The sequence below is a fragment of the Lepeophtheirus salmonis genome, chromosome 2 (assembly GCF_016086655.4).
Source record: "Lepeophtheirus salmonis chromosome 2, UVic_Lsal_1.4, whole genome shotgun sequence".
In the NCBI taxonomy this organism is placed as follows: domain Eukaryota; kingdom Metazoa; phylum Arthropoda; class Copepoda; order Siphonostomatoida; family Caligidae; genus Lepeophtheirus; species Lepeophtheirus salmonis.
Genome location: NC_052132.2, coordinates 4,005,156 through 4,026,615, shown reverse-complemented (window position 1 = coordinate 4,026,615; position 21,460 = coordinate 4,005,156). Strand labels below are relative to the sequence as shown.

General features: G+C 31.1%; 1 protein-coding gene across 2 annotated transcripts in view; it reads right to left on the bottom strand.

The window, feature by feature from the left end:
• Nucleotides 1-21,460, bottom strand: part of LOC121132586 (neural cell adhesion molecule 2) — a 287,177-nt gene that overhangs the window by 113,397 nt on the left and 152,320 nt on the right. For both annotated transcript variants that reach the window (XM_040728015.2, XM_040728016.2), the window contains exons 2-4: nt 18,556-18,669; nt 7,523-7,738; nt 5,978-6,138 (exon numbers count right to left, since the gene is read on the bottom strand). In XM_040728015.2, the coding sequence (XP_040583949.2) occupies nt 5,978-6,138; nt 7,523-7,738; nt 18,556-18,669 (491 nt within the window). The remainder of the gene's footprint in view (nt 1-5,977; nt 6,139-7,522; nt 7,739-18,555; nt 18,670-21,460) is intronic.

Here is a 21,460-nt window from a genome sequence, read left to right as displayed (position 1 = left end):
ATCAAACAAACTGCGCTAATATAAAGGGTCGTTTACTATAATGGTAACAAACTTTCACCTCGTCCAGATCCTTAGCAAATCCATTATGACGTTTTTTTTATTATTACTTTATTATTATTCATGGGCATTGCATATTTATGTTCCCTATGACTTTCATGGGCATAACTCACTAGGCATAAACTGTCACATAGTTGGTAAAATTTATTTTCCAGGGAAATTATGGTTTTAGCATTTGTAAATCTTTTGAGTGTATACAGTCTTGAATAAAAGTAGTTTGCATAATCTGGCCTATCTTTCCCTTTTTCTCAATGGTGAACTTTTTCAAGGAATAATATAGACGTATGAGATTGTGTATGATTATTTAAATCCGTTGTTATTAATTATATTTTAACTCTTACACATCCATATTTGCATTTTTATTAATTTACGAAGTAAAAACGATTGTTAGCATTTTACTTCACAAAAAAAAATATATTCCGAAATAGATTTCAATGTTAATTCCAATTACCTAATCTGGGCCAAGGACACCAATTGGGAATTCTTAAACAACAGTATATCAGATAGCACTAATAGTAGCTCTCATGAACAAATTATTTCTGGAGGATTTTGAGATCAAAGAATTCAAAATTTCAAATAAGCAAAACATCACGAAATAATTAATTTTTTTTCCCCATCTGGACAACGGACTAAAAAGGAAAACAATTAGATATTGAGTTTGATAATCACTTAAAATCTTGAATCAGCATGGAAAAACTCGGCGGTAATGCGTTCATACTATCTATAGCAGTGGTTCCTCGCCTGTGTGTATCACCCCCAAATAGGTCTGGAACACCAATGCCATGGGATCGATTATTGTTTTTGAATCAAATCTGAAAAAAGATTCATAGTACAAATTTTTAGACCCGTCTTAATATTTTTTTTTGAGCAAGAAACTAAATATAATTCACCCTAAGTTTTTCAAAAAAATGTCTGAGCTGGAGTTAAAAATGATTGGGTTTTGTTTTATTTCGATGGTGCCACATCTGTTGCTCCTTCTACAAGTATTGCGGTGGAAAATCAAAAAAGACATTTATGGATGAGTCAATACTTTTAGGAATTATTTGGTAATGTCTGCAGATAAATGGTTAATATATAGAAAATCTTACTGGAAACCGTTAAGTGGGAGTCAAATTTTATAGAAATAAGAGAGGGGAGTGATTTTTATGTGGAACATTAGGAACCACAGACCATTTCTTTTAGTATTGTTTGATTTTAAATGACGTTTATAACGGAGGTCAAATTTTGTTAGAGAATACGTTCGAGTGTAAACTTGATAAGGATGATTTTTTAACCTTTTTCAATAGTACATACAGTAAGAAGATCGCTGTTACTTAAAAAAAACACCAGTATGTGTTATATACAATGAGAATGCAAGGGAAAATTGACACTAATGGAGTAGTAGTATCTATTGTAGAACATTATATTTGTGTTTTATTAAGTCTTCAAAGATATTTTCTTTGAGATTTCAGAGTATATTTTTGTACCAAATGTTTCATATCCCAACTTTGGAGCTGCTTTTTTCTTTTTATACTTGTCTACCGATGTCAGTTTAATGTTATTAAATGAATATCACAAATAAAGCCGAGAAAAAAAAGTTTGCAAAACTATGCAATTTCCGGCATAAATACGTTAAGTTCGGTAGCATTTGGGACAATTTGTTCATCTAGTGGATAGACTTTTGACAAAAATAGTAATAATACCATATGAATGATTGTTAAGGCTAGAGGGCAGAGGTCAAAGAGTTTTGAGAGAGGCCGCATTTGACTCAAAAGCATAAATAATTACGTGGTAGGATTGTAGTAGCCTTTTTAACGGCCCAGAGATTTTCTTGTCTGATGACAAATTTACGGAATGTAATTTTACTTCAAAAATAAATAATCTATAATTTATAATTGCAATATATGACAGTTTCTTATACAAAAAATTGACTGTATCCTACATAGTATTAAAGTAGTTTATGTGTGTGTGTCTGTGTAATGTACGTCCTGCTTAGAAAAATAATGATAAAAATGCGTTTATTTCAAAAATAGAGACACATAAAGATTTTAGACATATAATAAAAGTGGTACAGAATTTTTAGTTACGTACTTGATGCTATGTTTAATTATGATCATATTACATTCCTGGGCTCCGTAGAACAGGTTTTTTTATCAAATAAGTTTAATTCTTTCATAAAACTATATTGATTCCCTGTGTCTCAAAGTTTTTTCTTAAATATTGGGTGTTGATTCGAAAATGTTCCAAAAAAAATGAAAAATTCAAAAAACAAATGATTGTTTTAACGGAAAAAGGGTCACTGTATATTAAATACGAATTTAAAAAAACAAATCAATTAAATGAACAAAGAAAAGGATTAGGTAGTTAGTTTTAGTATGTATCTTCAATCATCATTATGATTGAAAAAGGAATATGACAAGTTAGCAATGTCAATGACAATAAATCAAACTAGGTCAAACAAATGAAAAAATTACTTCATATTTACCAAAATTAGTATTTTCACAAAGTCAATTTTATGTTGCATTTTCAAGAATGTCAAAAGAGGATGCAGGTTTGATTATATTTACACCAAATGGAAAGAAAACAAAAAAAAAATTACATACAAGGAGATTTTGATATATAAATTTGCCTATTGTTGAAAGTAGAATGTTTTAGTTTAGAATTTTTACATTAACAAACTAAATATAAATAAAATCCATTAAATTTTTCATTGGCTATCTTTAAGATATCGTGTCTGCATTAGTATACATTTAAGATATATTAAGATTTGGGCTTGTTTCCAGCTTCTTTTTACAAAAATGGGTTGCTATATTTAAAACCCATTGATCTAGAGGGAGTCAAACTTTGTTCCAAAAATAGCACTACCCTGTACATAAATTTTTGAGTGTCCAAATATTTGTGTTATTATATTTTGCATGTACATATTTGATATATTTTTTTTTGCCAATGACTATCCCTTTTTGTTTCAAAGTATTTTTTTCTATTAATCATTTTAAGACTATGTGTATAAATATTATAATAAAGGAAATGTCCAAAATTTTATCATTTAATACAAGACAAAATTTATGATATCAAAATGTGCATCCGACAATAATTTATTTAATATTAAACTTAAATAGTATATATATATATATATTGTCGTCCATTATATATTCTATATATATATATGTATGTTATAAGTAAATGGAACATTATATTAATAATTGCACATCTTTGTATGTAAGTATGTGGGTTTTTAAATTTATTCACTATTTCTTTTCTTTATTTGACTTGATAAAGTTTCTCTTTTGTACGTATGGGGGCAGATTTAATTATCATTTTATTCATATTTATTTATGACTATACTTTAATATATACATATATATGATGTTGAATAAGACTCTGGAAAAGTATATTACTCGAATAGAAATTACCCTGAAAATGATTCCCATAGATTCTTAAATGGATATATTGAGTATATATATATATATTTTACAAATAGTTGTTAATAAACGTTAAGGTTATATAGTAAAGATTTTGTAATGGGTCAAATTTTGAATTTAATTTTGTCCACTTCAGAATTGAAACTTATTTTGATTAATTAATTACCCATTACTGGTGACTGTAGCTACATAGTGGGAAACTAAAACTTGGATTAGCATGAATAACCTTCAAAAAACGTGATATTTATGGAATCAAGGAAAAAAACAACTCTGAGATAATTGGGAATAATTGTAAATACTTTTTTTTTTGCCATAGTTACTATTTATTATGTGTTCCTTCACTAATATTAACAGTCATTACAAACTGGCAAACAGATTCACATCTCTAAACGATGAAGGTTATATCAATTATTTACTACGCTATCATGATGACAGCCTGTAGCAAAATCAAATTTGGATAGGAAGTACTTCCGATATTAATCTCCAAGACACTTGATACTGCAAGGTCCAAGGGATTGAGGTCAGGGCTGAAGGAGAGCAACAAGGAGACAACAAAAAGTCGGTCATAATGTTGCTGCATAAGCTTTCGTTCTTTTTCGCTCTAAGGGGCTTAATGAACTTCTTTATGCTATAAGCAGGTTGGAGATGTCAAATATATCTGCAGGCTGAAAGTGATTGTCCAACTTCTTGTAGCACATTTAGAAATACCAAGATCATCTTTTATAATTCTTCTAATGATCCCATGGGATATGTAAAACTTATCCTGTATTCTTTTTATATTCATACTCATTATAGTTATTGAAAGTTGCACATAGTCATAATTGTGCCGTCTGTCATTGTGTATATTTCTGAATCTGGAAACCGCTTTTTAGGGTGCCTTGTTTTGTCGAAATGAGGTAAATTTGAATAAAACGGAATGTATTATCTCAGTGAGCCGCCTTACACAATTGAAAGCCAATCTGGACATCCTGGCCAGCACGAGCAAGGTTGAAAACGACTGTGACATTACAAACAGAGACAAAGTTTGTGGGAACTATGAAAATTACACTTTGATGTTTACACTCTGTAACAACGTCTAATGACAATGTTGGTGAAACCGAAGTTGTAGCTTAATGTCAAAAAACTTATAGGTGAAATCCCCTCTCCCACTTAAACCGGTTTTTTACATGTATTTGTGCTCAATATTCCTTCGTATGATTCTAATGTATATTATAAAAGCCATAATTGAGAAATGAAATAGTAAATGATACAACAACTGAAACATTTCTTATATTGAACTGTTTTTCTATCAAATAAAGTACCATCTTAGATATATGTATTTTTCAAGACTACAACAATGGCATCTACATTAAATTATAAACGAGACAGGCCAAGATTAGATGATTGCTTTCCAAAAAGAGATGATTTCTCCTTAGGTATATCTGAGAGATATGATTTCTTTATAACATTTGAAAAAAGTAAAGGAAAAACATATTGTGACAGTATTTACAGACCTCTAATGAAATATTTTGATTCTGAGTAATATTCCTTCTTTCTTTATTTAAACCTTATTGGTAAGGAGATATGATCCCTATTTATTTATTTTTTAATATTGTTGTCCTTATAAAATCGCCTTTATAAAAAATCTTTAGTGATGTTGTTATTTGCCAATGATAATAATTTTATAAGAAAATGATTTGTATTCAGACATATTACTTTTTAATTAATAAAGCATGGGTGGTCTAAAAGTTTCCGAACTAAGAAAGATACAATATAAACATTTTTCCTTATAGCCTCCTTATAATAATCCATGCGATGCTTCCATCTCTCTAACTTGTCCAAATAGTACAAAGGGTTTTTCTCTGCAAATAATTATTTATCAAAATATTTGCAGTTCACTGTTTGGACAGTCGGTGCAAAAACTTGAAGTTTTGGTGCTATCTTCATGTTGAGGTTGGATACTTTTCCTATATAACATTATTTGTATTATGATTTATGTGTCATAATTTTAGCAATGAATCTCTTGAAGTTGAAATGTATATTTACATTGGGAGACAAAAATATATATTAGCATATGTACCCTGCATAAATATAAGGCATTTTCTTTTAACAAAGTAGATATATAAATTTCTTTAAATAAACATCATAATAGCGACAATGAAAGGCTGGCAAACATGAAATGATAAATTCAATAAAAAGCCAAGATATCATCTCAATTTGCAATAAAAATTAAAAAAATAAAACATTAAACAATCCTTGTCATTTTCATCATTAATTATGTGAATTTCATATTTGTAAGTCATGGAAAGTTAATTTTTGTGATGATCGTTAAAAAACTTTATGTTGAGTTTGTTTAAAATAAATATAGTTTTTTTACTTGTAGTATATGACTACAAAATAATATTTTTTTTAAAGACAATGATTTAACACATATGCTTAAAATATTTTCTGAGAAAACATATTCATTTATTAATGGGCTAATGAATACGTTTAATGATGCAATTTATATATGTAAACTGTGCTATTATTTCAAAACTTACAATTTGTACACTATGCGCCTTGGTTTCAAATTGTTCGTTGTCAAGCCACCATGAAAGAACAGCCGGAGGTCTTGAACCATGGGATTCACATGTGAACTGATGTTGTGAGCCTGCTTTGAGTATGTTATTCTTATGAAGAATGGCCACAGATTGCGCTTGATCTAAAATTCAGTAAGTGATATTAATTAAGTTATAAGTCGACGATTTATTTATGAAATCAAAAAATATAAATATATATATATTTGTTTTACTAAATACATTTAATAATAATAAAAAAAAAGATACAATGATTGTTCATCATTAGCCACTTTTTGTAATTTTTTTTTTTTTAAATCCTGTTCTTTATTATTCTATATATATGGAATAGAGAACATCAAAGTATAAAGTAACAGTGTTAAAAAAAGTGTATAGAGTAGAGACCCAAAACTTGCATTAGAATTCATATACAATTTTATCCTTGTTACTTTTAATCACAAGGTTTCATTATGCCACCGAACAAAGCTGAACCTAACATAAAGCAATTCCGCTTTTATTACATTTCTATAAGTTTGAAAATGTCGGAGCAGCAACAAAAAGGTGATGCGTAACCGATACTCCCTTCTCCTCCGGTGTCAGGGCCGAAAAAGCTGGAGAAACTGTTTGCAATTAAATAAATTACGGACTTCTTATAGCATCAGGAAGAACAAAAACCTCTGCAGAAATAAAATGGCTGACTTCTAGCCAGCCTCCATGTGTCCTTCCTCCAGCCCTAACATCCACCCCCCGTGATATTGAAGTTTGGGATGTCTTGGAGAAGAATATCTACCACACCTTTCATCCAAATTTGGGTTTCCTACAAGCTGCCTGTATCACAGCATTGTATTCCATAGACACGACTTTCATCGATATAAACTGCTAATCTGTTAGCCGGCGTGTCTTTGAAGGAGGACATATTTAAAAAAAAATATAGATAAACTTCTTGATTACACAGAAATCACGTTTAAAAAAAATCAAACTACTACAAGTTTTGGGTGACCATTCTGTAAGTCCTCCAATATAGCATACAGCTATATAGTGATATGCAAGGGATATCCGTGACTCCTTTTTTTTTGGAGGGGGGCTTGAGCCCCTCCTAAACTTTGAGCATATATGTATGAAATAACCCTATTTTTATAAGTAACTATATGACGCTGTTGATAGTTTTTGGAGGTAAGCCGCTCCTATTGATGAAAGCTAGAAAACCCCCTTGTGATACTTAATGACAATTTAGCTACTTTCCTCCTCAGTTTAAGGGATATCATTTTAATTTTTGGCCTTTTCTTTAAAAATACCAGAAATTTTGCGATATTACAGCTCTACCTACTACTTTGTAAGAAAGACATGCAAAATGATGAAAATTCACGAAATAGTGATAAACAAATGTAAAAATCTCTTCAAGCGAAAAATTATAATTAAACAAAAAAGCATGTACTTAATTTTATCAATCTATGCAACTTGAATAAAACTACAATGATACGAAACAAAAAAATTTAATTCAATGTGTTTTTTTACAAAATAAGAACTTACAAATGAGATCCAACTCGACACTACTTCCATAAAGTGTTCCAGGATAATTCCATGATTGACATAAAAGTTTTGTATGTACGTCAGAGCGTTCAAGACTAATGATGGTCAGATTATTATTCGTGATTCGAGTATCAGAAATGGAATCGTAGCTCTCCCAAGCAGAGGCAAGAAGTCGGACTTCGTCACGATACCATATGAGATTCGGTGGGGGCTTTCCTAATATGAAAAAGAAATAAAGAGAATATTTTAGTAGGGAGTTCATTATTATGCTATTTGATTGAGATTGAAAGAAATATACAAACGATATGAAAAAATTGTATTATTAATCAAAGTTATATTTTTATCTTCTGTGCATTTTTTAATGTTTTTGTTATTGATTACACTTTTTATATAATAAGCTTATTTAATAAAGAAGTAACTGCACTTTTTGCTTTTACATACATGGTACAGCACACAAATGTATATAAATTGTAAATAATCTTATCAATGTGAATATAATTCCCTTTCAGTATTTTAATTTTCCTTGTATAAGATTGAAATATTAATCAAAGACAAATTGAACTTTAACTTCATTGAAGATATGTTGTTTTAATTATCGTTATTAAGAAATAGATGGTTACAAATCTATAAATATTGGTTTAATGGCTTAAAAGAGTCAAGTGAAAAGTTGCATCACTTCAGTGGGATTAAAAACATAGAACACATTTTTATGGTAACACTTTCTATTTTATAGACTTGTAATATTTATAATTTTTTAAATGAGTTTGAATTGAACAGTTTACTTCACTCTTTATGATAATTTTGATTAATTAATCACTCATAATTCCTGATGGAGCCTATCAATACTCATCAAAGTTAATGTAATTCTCGATTAGCAAAGTTATTTTTCTATCTTTTATAAAACTTTTTATAAAATTCTATTAGATGATGACAGAGAGGAATTTTGTGAATATCATCATTGATGAGTGAAGTAATAGGTAATATGACGAAAATAATATCTCTATAGCTGTGAATATTATATTAAATGGTGGTGAGTATAAACACTTTGCATAGGATAATAATATTTAAATATTTATTGAGAGACAAAGTGTATCCTGATAGTGATCACTATTACTTATACTGCCTAAATTGAATTTTTTTTTTTAAATGGCAGATAGGGCTATCTGCCATTTAGGGAGAATGCCCTAATTACAATACACACTAAAATATAAGTTGAAATACTCCCTTAACTGCCAGATAGTGCATATACCCATGAATAACTTCTGATTGATTGAATGTAGAGCAGTAATCAAATGGCTTAAAACATGTTGTTTTATATACGTAATTTTGGGAATTGTGAACTATTTTATAATTGGTTAACTATCTCATGTGACAATTTGTATGGAACAGTTCACTCATAATAAATTTAGAAAGAAGAACAAACATAAAAAAGTAAGTGCTTCTTAACAGTCAATTATGCGCAATTCTGTAATTTATCTAACTTAACGTTGTATGCCAACCATGGAGAGGGGACAACTGTACTCTGTAAAGAACAAATTGGAAAATATGGATATATCTGAGCAATCCAGTAATAGTTAGCATAATATCAAATGATGTATTATATAATTTTTTTCGCAACAAAGTTCAAAAGAGGTTATGTTTTGTCTTTGTTTGTATGTTAAAAAGAAAGATTAGGGCAAAAGTTATTTTAGATTTTGATATAAAACCTTTTTACGAAGATTTTATGTAGTCACAGTAAGGGACTATTAAAATTTTCAAAAGGTAAAGGTTTGTACGAAACGTTAAAAATACATCTTGGACCACAACTTTGGAGCATTTAAGGTACAGTGCTCAAATTGGTGCCCTTATGTAGGCTATATAAAGATGTTGTATATAACAAAAAATATCAATTTAGGAAAAATGACTCTATGCTAAGGTTTGCACTCAACCTAGTACACATTAAAGTTTTGTAATTTATATATTATTTATGATACCCCTTTCCACTATTAGTTATGTTAAATATGCAGGAAAAATACCTAATTTATTATTATTAATTAACAATTGTGTGAGTAAAGACAGTAAAATGAATTATTAGCCATAGTAGGTGTTTTTGAGTATATGACCCTTACAAATATTAATGTATAAATATAATTTTTGATTTAGTGTAATTTAATTATATAATATGTAAAACCAATCGATTTTAAAAGAAAAAACCCCTATATTATTCAAATAAAAAAAACGCTTAATTAATGCTGTGTAATTTTACATTAACTTTACAACATATCACTCTAATGTCTATTTAAAAAAGATATCATATCATAATATATATTAACCCTTTAGCAGGAAATCATAAACATATCGAAAAATGTCAGAAATATACATTGTTTGCCTAAAAATTCTAAGATTCAATTATTTATATCGTTTTCTATTTTTTTTAATAGTACACGTAAATATTAGTAAGAGTATAAGTATCCCAAGAGGGATCTCACTTGTTTCCCAATCAATCTAATAAATCTCGTAAAGGACACTTCATAACTTTTGTAAAAAAAGTTATATAAATAACGAAATCCACAATTTGGGAAATTTGGTTGTAAGTATTTCAGTAGTCGTCAATTGTAGGTAGTTCAATCACTCCAATTAGTAAAATTATACCAATAATTTTTTTTAGGTCTTTAAAATCCATCAAGAACTGTGTGTTTACGCACTTTTTTTAGCAATTATATCTTCCAATAAGTCTTCTCTAAACATTTGAGAAAAGTATTCATATGGTTATCGCAAGTTTCGACGAAGTTCGTGCTTTAATTGTTTTAGCAATTGAAGGCATATATCCTCCTTTACCCAAACATATTGAGAGACTTGAACACAAGACTTGGAAGGTTTTTTTTTTTTTTGAGGTCGAAAGAAGGGATCCTCTTCTTCTACATCCTACAAAACCCTGAGGTTTAACATTAATTCCATGATCTAAGTGTGTGGATATCATAAGTTATTGATTTAATATTTAGAATTTTATATAAACGCTGAAGTTTTAGCATACTTGAAGTTCTTGGAACATCTTCCTCAGCATTCAAGTCTAAAACCTAGTCGGGATCAAGTAGGTCATAATCTACCTCTACTTTGAAGTACCTTTCAATATTATCTTGAGAAACTAGTAACTTACTATTACTCTTCCATATGGAATATAAACTTGAAGTAGGGATCTGGTAAAGACGTGCGATAGTAGATTAAAAATGGCGTAGATTAATCAATGAACTATTTGTATGTGATTAACTATATTACACTGGCCAACACAATTTTTCTTACATGGGTTTTTTAAAAGTGAATCTAACTTCATTTTGACTGCTGATTTTAAATCTGTCATTAGTTTTTGCCTATCACATCAAGTTTTTGAATTAAGGGGTGATGAAAAAAATACTACAACACATACTAAAAATTCTTAATTTACGAGAGAAAAATAATACATCATTTTTATTTTTTGTGATTTTATTTGCATATTGGCTGCTGATTTCAATGTGTCACTACTTGTTGGTTATAACATGAGGGTTTTGAACTATAGGTTGATTAAAACGTTTTATTTTATTTTTCAATAATCTAATTTTGTTTAAACATACAAAACATGAAAGTACTAACACATATTTGACAAAATTCAATTTTATTACAAACATAGAATTTTATATCAAACTAGTAGATGCAGGAAAAGTGTATTTTTGTCTGTAGACAAACATATTAGTTCATTTTTGGGGTAAACTTCCTTTTTGATAACGCCCTCTTATGTAGAACATCTGAATGATCCCTCATCAAACTCCACCAGTAATCAGCCATCGTATGAGAGTCCCAGCAACCTTGATATCTGTCTTCCATGACTTTAATGTCTTGGGGGAACATCTCACCTTGTTCGTCACTAACAAGGTTGTCTGGAAACGTGTCCAGCTGACCGTGTAAGTAGTGCAGTTTGATGCTCATTTTGCACCCGAGCTCTCGTAGACGAAGGAGAAGTTCATCCACAATCTCTTGGTAATTGTCGTTTTTCTTGGTCCTAAATAAACCCTGCACCACATTAGTAAATGCAGTCCACGCTCGAGATTCGACAGCGGGCATCCTCTCAATTAAATGTATGTCTCTGAGTAATGTTCTGATCTGGGGTCCATCGAATATCCCTGCCTTTTTCTTCGCATCACTAAACTCGGAAAGGTTGAACATGTATTGAAAACAACCACCATTGTGATCAAGAGCTTTTACAAACAGCTCCATAGTACGGAGTTTGATGTGCAATGGTGGAAGGATGATGTTTTTTCGATCGCCTAGTGGTGCATTAATGACATTCTTCTCTCCAGGTACCAACGTATGCATTGATGGTTATTCCATTCTAACCCAGTGATCCTTGTCAGCTCTACTGTCCCAGTAGCAAAGAAAACTAGGGTATTTTGTGTAACCTCCTTGTTGACCCAAAAGGAAGTTCACTATTTTTAAATCCACACAGATTAACCACTGGTGATCGAGGTATTTCAATCGTTCAAGTACTATTTTGATGTTTCCGTACTCCTCCTTCATGGAGACTGAGTGTGCAATAGTAATACATATATGTTACCATGATGAAGTAAACCACACTTTAAACTTCTTTTTGAGCTATCAATAATAGAGTCTCCACTCACTTAAATGATACACAGATAATCTCATGGCCACAAAAAGCCCTTCAAAGTCACTGCATTATACAAAGTGATTGTCAGAATCAAATAACTTCCTTAGTTTTACATCTCTGTTACGATAAAATGTGACACTTGTGCCCTGAGCAAGCATTTTTCGCTCTTGCAGTCTGGTAGCCAACAACTCAGCAGATTGTTTAGGTAAATTCAAATCACGAACCAGGTCATTCAATTCAGGTTGACTATACAGAAAAGGTTAACCAAACAATGAACCCAATGGTGTGAAATTTGCATCTGTATCTTTTTCACCATCATAATCGACTGAAGTATGTGCTTCATCATCAATATTTGCTAACTTGGTGAAAACAAGTACAGTTATTTCGTCCAAATAAGGAACTGGCCGTTGTTGGTTCCTTCCAAATCATCAGTTACCAAATTTGAGCTTAGCATTTTTCCCTGGAGACCAAGATCTCAGAGTTTCGAGACAAGTCGTGCATACTATGTCAGGTGCCCATTTTTTGTTTTGGTCTCCAAGTGGTACTTTAAAATAAGCAAGGTACACACTCTTAATGAAGTGAGTTATGCCCCGTCTTTGAGGTGATAAAGTGAAGCATCCACAGATATAGCGGAATATATCTGGGTTGCTACAGCACTTTCTTATCCGTGAGGATGTACACATGGCTAGCTTATACAATTATACAGATGTGTTCGAATTGCGTAAACAGCTATGATGGTGATTTAAAAAATATTTAATATACAGGGTGTCCACGATAAATTGGCACTACTTAAAACTTCATCCAGATCCATAATGTGGAGATTCGGGGTCAAATCATACTAATATAAAAGGTTGCGTGAACAAGACACTATAACTTCCACCCCCAATTGATTTGACAACAAACACTAGTCATCATGGAACAAGCAAGGAGAGACACCAACCTCAAATTGGTTCGCACGGGACACAAGCCCTCTGCTATCTACAAGCTTCTTAACTACCCCAAGACCACGGTGTACCGGCTCTTCAATGCCTTGGAGGTTGAAGGGAAGGTCTGCTGCAAGGCCCACAACATGGGAAGTGACCCAATCCGCACTCCCCGCTTTCTTGAAGGCCTCCGGAAGTCCACCAAGGCTTCGTTGGGGACTTCCTTGTCCAGGTTGGCCAAGAACCGTGGAATGATCAAACAGCTGGTATCCAAGTGTGTGAATGAGAACCTCCGGTACAGGTCATACCAAATGACCAAACAACACATCCTCACGGCATTCATGAAGGCCACCAGGCTCACCAACGGTAAGAGTCTCCTCAATGACCTGAAGAGCCATGGAGGAAGAATCATCTTCTTCTCTGACGAGAAGAACTGGACTGTCGACAGAAGCTACAACGTCCAGAATGACAGGTGGCTTGCCATGGAGAGAGAAGAGGTCACTGTGGTCTTCACCATAAAGTTCCCGGCCTCCGTGATGACCCTGGGTGTCATCTGCAGCACCGGTGTGTTGACACCTCCTTTCTTCTTCAATCACAAGGAAAGGGTTAACGCAATAAGGTACTGCAAGTTATGGAGGAGTTCGTCATACCCTGGATGAAGGATACAGCAGCTGGGAGGGAGCTCATATTCCAACAAGACTCAGCGCCCGGACACATCACCATGAGGACCACTAACCTCTTCAACTCCCGTGACATCACTTTCTGGGATCGCAACACCTGGCCCTCCAACTCACCCGACCTCAATCTGCGTGATTACTACTGGTAGGGGAAGTTGGAAAGGGAGGTGTGCAAGGTCAGCCACAAGAGCATCGCGGCCCTGAAGGACTCCATTACGAGGAAGTGGAATGCTGTCGATTCCGCGGAAGTCATCAGGTCTTGCAAATCCTTTAGGGACAGGATGGAGAAGATGGTGGCAGCTGAGGGAGGACATGTTGAATAAATTTATTGTTTAATATCATGTCTAACTTTTTTATATTAACAAATACACTCCAAATTCCATTTTATAAAGCAGATTGAATTTTAAAGATAGTTCCAATTTATCGTGGACACCCTGTTGCCAGATAGTAAGAAATAACCTATGCACAATGACATTGTTTATAAGTTTTATGGTTGGACATCTCGGTCAAGGTTTGAATAAAAAAGGAAACAATTTTTAATTTATTTCATAAAATCATTAAGATACGCAATCTCTAACCTATTAATCTTCATAATATAGTTTTTTCTTAAATGCCATATAGATTTATAGAAACATTGTCAATATGTAATTCTGATGAATTAAATTGTTGCCCTATTTTTTTGGAATCTAGAAAATATTTTTTTTTAAAGTAGTTGTCAGTATTATTTAATTACTCAGTAGTAAACATCCTTTCCTAAATAGATTTAATTATTGAAAAAACCTGATTGAAAATTTGTGCATGCTCCTAACAGACCCTTATAATTTTTCCCAGTAATAAAATTCTAAGTTCTTGTTGGACTCAGAGTAGAATTGGGAATCGACATCAGAGTAAAACAGGCAAATGCCTTTGTTTATACCCTTTTCTCCTTCATTTCTTGTCCCAACTTATTGTAGTTGATATAATGAAACGTCAAGATCATTATTCTTGAACTCCTTCAAATTGTCAGGATTACCATCTTCAGTTTTTTTGTGTGTGTGTTTTTTTTTACATGGCAATTGTATACTGAATTTTTATCACCGTACACTGCCGTCTTTCAACGTCGTTATGTTTTCCATTTTATTCCCACTTGAGTGATAGATCCTATTTCTTAAATATAATTTATAGAATAATACTTTTTAATGCGTAATTTGTATTTGTATACATTTTTGTTTGTGATACTTTGGGAATAAACATGTTCAACGATATTTGTCATAAATGATAAGTTTTTTTATTTATAATTTTGAAGATCAAAATTTAATTTTTCCCCTAAAATAATTGTGTAAGTTAAGCTTTTTACAAAACTGTAAAGAAGACTATTTTTTGCACAAACTTGTAGTTTGACATTTTTTAAATGTTAAATATAACATATTTGGTCCAATTTTACTTAAATATATAATGAGTAAAATAAATGACTCAATTGGGAAAAGAAAAATACTGTGTTTATTTGGGGTCTGCAGAGTTGTGTGTTTATTTCATCCTACAGAGAAGAATAAGAGAGTAACTTAAGAAAAATTCTAAGATCACGTATAGAGTGTTACATTTTCAGAGAGGAAAAATTAAAAAAGATGTTCATAGTTTCATATACAGCAGTGATTCCCAACCTTTCAAATATGGAAACCCATTTTAGAACAAACAAACAGGGTACGATCCCAATTCTTAAAATATCTTAAATATACTGTCATTTTGTATAAAAAGAAGCTCCCTTATATTGCAATTATGAGTTAGAGAACATTTATTCGTTAAGTTAATACGCATTCCCTCAATTTTTTCATCGGAAAAGAAAACCACACGCTTAACATAATGTTATTTGTCATTCATAAGACACCTACAATGCTTCATACAGAGTTGTTGATGCTTTTGAGTCAAGAATGACCTCAAGAGTAAACCTCTTTGACTTTCTATCAGTAGGTTTCATAGCTATTGACACGATATTTTTACAAAATATCTAGCCAGTAAGTGAGGAATCTTCTTTGAAATACTCTCAAATTTGGCTAGTCTTGTCAAAAATATGCAAATTCGGGAATACTGATGAGAAGAACAAGATCAGTGGTGCGACCAAAACAAAACAGAGGCCAAACATTTTCAATACTGGCTCACACCTTGTGCTGAGTGACTAAGAAAACAGTTACATTGACTTTCAAAGTATAAATTTCTCAAAATATGTCCCCTGTTTTTTATACACTATATACTTTCGGCTCAAAATCAATTTACGGCCCATTGGCATTTGTGTTACTACCTAATTTGTGATCGGGACCCTAAGGATGACATCTTAGAAGAATGAAATTTTGCATCAGTTATTTTTCTTCACATGACTCCTCTTCAGCACTTTCCCCATTCGAAATTCAAGACAAACCCCCCTAATGTATATATTTGTATATGGATACGATAAAAGTAGCTTTCTTTGTGTCTCTCCTCGCTTTGTTAGCAAATGTTTTAACTGATTCCCTCCCCCTCTCTAAAAAAATGATTTCAATATATACCTAGGATTATTTCTTTCCTTTTGATATGGAATATACCAACAACACTTATCGTAAAACGAATCTACACACGAGATTAAGAAAATTATTTTTGCACAATATATATTTAGAAATAATAGAAGTGGTTGAGAAATTGTACCACTTTATAATTATGCATTCTTGATAAGGAATTAAACATTTGGGTTTAAATTGCTAAGAAAACACACAAATATGGCGTTTATACCAAATCATTTTCAATTTATCTCTATCAGTAAAACATAGTTATACTCCTGGGTACCTATAATAACATAATCTCGTTCTTCCTTCAATCTAAAAGAATGTCCCATCAAGGAAATTAGGGCATTTCATTATGTTACCATGATATAAGATTTGAGTATTGAGGCAGGTGATAAAATTTGAGTGAATTGAATGAAAAATCAGATTTTTTTTTAAAAACAATATTACTAATTGTCCTGAAAAGCTTATAAAAGTAAAATTGATTCAATTTTAGGTCCATCTTACAAGTATTTTATGAATATTCGAGGGCGGTCTGAAAGTTTTCGACCTCAATATGAAGATCCTGGTGCTCGTATATAAAAGCTATTCACACCTATTGGAAGATACTCACCGTAGTTTCAGCCATTTTAAATGTGCACTTGCTATTTAACGGTTATTAGATACAGTTGATATGAGTGGTTTTGTTAAATGGAAGAAGATTATATATCACCTTTTTAGTATTTGTTCCAACATTTTTACAATTACGGACATGAGATAAATATTCAACTTTGTCAATTTTTACAAAAACATTGACATCTACTTTCTTAAACGACTGTTATGTTTCAATTGCTTGTTCAAAATGGCTAAAACTTTGATCAGTAACTGTCAACAGATACTAAATACATGTGACTAACTTTTATTTGCAAGTACTACCATTTTCCTCTTGCTAATTTTTTGGGGCTATGCATCCCAAAATAAGGAAGACTAGCGTCACCCCTGTGTATAAGATATTTTTATAATACGAAAAATAATTAAGATGAAAGATAAACATCATACATATACCCGAATGACTAAAGTACATATGTTTGCTTCGGTAATATGTGTATAGGCTATTGATTTAACAATTTGCAAAATATGTAATTAATGAAAATTTTATGAAAAAAATGAATTAAAACCTAATCAATAATTTATCTTATTAATATAAGATGATTGAGTAGATGAAAATTGAGCTACTCTGTTGGAACTCTTTTTATACATAATTACTAGAAATATTATAAGTGCTCCAAGTGCTTTTCTTTCTTTTAAAAACATTACAGAAAGCTTCAATTTTTATTATAAATGTTAAATCAATTATTTAATTAATTATTTAACCATATTTTTTTTCTTTGATGAAAGGGGAAGAACAGTTTTCCATGTTCTTATCATGGACAGTTAACAAAGAAATAAATAAAATATATGGATATTTAAGCAGGTTTGATTTTCTACTTTCTTCGAATTTATATTAGGGGTTACGTGGAAAAGTTACATTGAAGTATGAAACTACTTATGCAAAATCGCATTATCTTACAAGCTCCTGTTTAAGGTCACCAATCTTGATCAAATAATGAAAAATTTACTTTGTAAATATAGATTTTGAATAAATATTACTTTCATATACATTGTTTTAACCTATAAAAAAGTTTAATTCTAAAACTATTGTATAGAAAAAAAAAAGGACAAATGAAATAAGTTTGAAAAATTTTCAGTAAAGAAAAATGAAAATTTTCTTATGCTATTCTCTCTTTTCCTTATAGGGAAGCTTTAGAAATAAACTTTATTAATATTTCTTATTCGTGGAAAATGTCCATCTTAATACATTGATGCAAAATAATGATTAATTCTGTATTTTAATCTTTATTGATGAAATAGAGAACTTTGTTTCCTTTCAAATTATTAACTAGATGTGTTACTTAAAAATGTCTTCTTAGAAAAATAAAATTTTCCATAGGTTATTTCCTAACCACATCACAAAGATTTACAGTATTTGGGGTAAGGATATTGCAATAGTTGAGTATTCCAAGGATGATCGACATAAAATTGTGTAGTTTTTGACTACTTAAATCAAAATTAATTAAGTTACTATTCTGTAGCTTATTATGAATGTCAAATTTCCAGGGTTATATACTCATAAATGCATAACAACCTTTTATTTTTAATAAATCCAATTCAATTGTTAGGTACTATGAATATTGAGTCATAAGAATCATTAACGTCGTTATTAAATAATTTAGGACAAATAATTTGCAATTAGTACATCGAACCTTGTACAAAATATTTATGTTCTTACCTCCTTTGACTTGACAATTGAGTGAGAGTCGAGATCCAATTTGGAATGGTCCAAGGTATCCTTTCACTATTTCACCAGTATCCATGTTCCTTATTATGGGTACAGTGGGCGGAACTGAAAAGAAGATCAAAATGGATATTAATATATATTTAATCCTCCATTATTTCTTTGGGGGGTTTACCACCCAGAGTCTGAAATACTCATAAAATAACATTTTGTGAGTATCATATTTTTTAACTACATTCTATGTAATTTCTTAGTTTTTTAATTATTATATACTTCTTATATTGTATTTGTTTGAGAGGGTAATTTATTAGTTAGTTAGAGCTAATAACAAATTAAATATCGAAGTTTTAATATATATCATTCATATATTGTGGTTTACATAAAATGCATGATGCATTAAAACTTAAATAAATTCCAAACATATTAACGTAAGGCAATTAAGAATTCATTTTTGAAAGAACATTCTTGAGAACTTCCCTTTGACAAAATAGAATATTTTGTAAACAAAGTCGATTTCGTTATATTGTCAAATAAATGTAGAGTGCTTGATTTTTTCCACATGGGAGTTCCTGTTACCCAGGTTATCAATAATGTTAAAATTAAAAATATCCACTCTTTTGAGTATCACGGTGGCGATTGACGCTGATAGCAGCTATGAATGAAAGCCTGAGAGTGGGGATCACAACATCATGCGATTGGAGGAGTTCATGTATGTCTTGGGAGACAGTATTAAGACAAATCCTCAAACCTCGATGCACAGGCTAACAAAAAGCACAACATTAGTAAAGGGACGATCAGCATGGTGTGAAAGACATTGGTCTTTAGAGCAACGTCCATGGAACACGCCAGCTTATCACAGTAATGGTACATGTTACGGGATAGACCAAGGCCAAAAAACTCCGAAATTGGATTAAGGTAATTTTGTATCCCTGGACATTAAGGCCTCCTTCTTCACCAGATCTGATTCCACTTGATTATAGGATTTGGGATGCCATTGAGGCCAAAGCATGTGCTCTGTCCCACAGAAATACTGTTGAGCTGAACATGAGTTTCCATTGAGTGGGAGTCGATGGTAATATCTGAGGAGTATGTCAACAGAGTGAGCAAGGCCTTCCAACCTCGTTCAATGGCTGCAATTGAGGCTGAATGTTTATATTTTGAATTTTAAGGAACGAAGATGTGTTTTTTCACTAGTTAATAAACTTCAAGGTGCTCATCTCAATCACTTTTGAGCTCTTGATGATTATGACTTCCACATACTGTAAGGTATTTAAAAATAATGGAAGTTGAGTAAGGGATGTCTTATTTAGGATAAATACTGGAGAATAATTTATAAATTACAGTCATTTTTATTGACTACAAAGAACAATATTAAGGTTAATTTTGATATAATATGAAGTATAATGCAGGAATGCCTATTCAGCCCAGTAAGGGATTGCGATTAGATTAGAATGTTTATAATCGAGGTTAAAAACCTATGATATAAGTTAATTCTTTAAAATATTTTTTTTTAAATAAAAGGAGTAATTGAAATGAGTTTGTTTTCGTTTATTAAAATGAAGATAGCATGTCTAACAATAAGAAGTGACGAGTGGGAACCCAACACTTGCAGTAGAATTTATTTCAGAGTTTATACTGTCTTTTTTATTACTAGCTTTCATTATGCAACCGAACGACAGCTGAAACAAAAAAAAAAGTTGTTTTTAATCCAATGTGTGTAGGTATACAAATGTCGGAGTAACAAAAAAAAAGGCAACAGTTATGAGATCTCCATTGCACCGCTGTCAGTGCCTTAAAAGTTGCAAATACATTTGGCATTTTCATCTGGACTACCTGCAACAACCATAAATGTAATGATGGTGTTGATGTTTTCTAATTTGCTAACGATATATTTGTGTTACATGATACGTTTATACTTTAGTAACGGCCGCGTTTGTGAATGTATATTTTTCCTGTAATATCCTAGCAATTACATATATGATTAATATTATGTGTGTTGAGAATATTTTAGACATGAATAAGTAAGTGTTTCTATTAGAAGATATTTCTAATGTGTATAATTAATTTCAAAATAGTAAATAAAAAGGTCGTATATTTCAAATCCAATAATAAACTTTTGAAATGAGATAAAACAAAATAATTTGTCATCTCACCTATCACATAAAAAGGAAATGCATTTGATTTCATTACATTTATTATATTATTACAAACTCGAAAAACTACATAACTACATATATTGGAAAACAGCAATATATGATATATACATATATATATTAATTGAGTTAACAAGATGAATTTTAAATTCCTTGTGTTATAATACGTTTGGTTTTAATAATCATTAAACCAGTTGTGAGGATGGTCATGGTGGTTGTATGTGACAAAGAATGTTAGAGTTGTCAAAAATGGAATGGTCTTTAAAAAAAAAAATTACCTTGTTAAAAGAAAGTCGTTTTAGCAATGGAAGTAATTATTACTTCATACAAAACGTCATAAAAAGAAATTTAAAGAAAATTTAATTTGAAAGTAAAGAATTGATTATTGAAAAAACCAAAATACCGAAACTATTTGAAAAAAAGGTTGGAGGAAAGCAGTTTAGCTATTATGACTTTTCATTAGATCAGCTACAAAGAGCTGTGACAAGGGGAGGGGAGAGAGAAGGATATCAAGAAGGGCATCAACTAGAATTACACTGATTTTGATCCTCAATTCTACTTTTTGTCCAATCAGAACATACAATTGTAACTTTGTAACAAATCTTCAGGCTCTTCTTCATTTTTTATGAGCACACATAATTATTAAATCAGGGTTTGAATATAATTAAATGTAGATGTAGAAAAAAATTTTACTACTAAGAAGTTGAATAATAATGACAACAGAAAAGGATAGAAAATGATTTTTA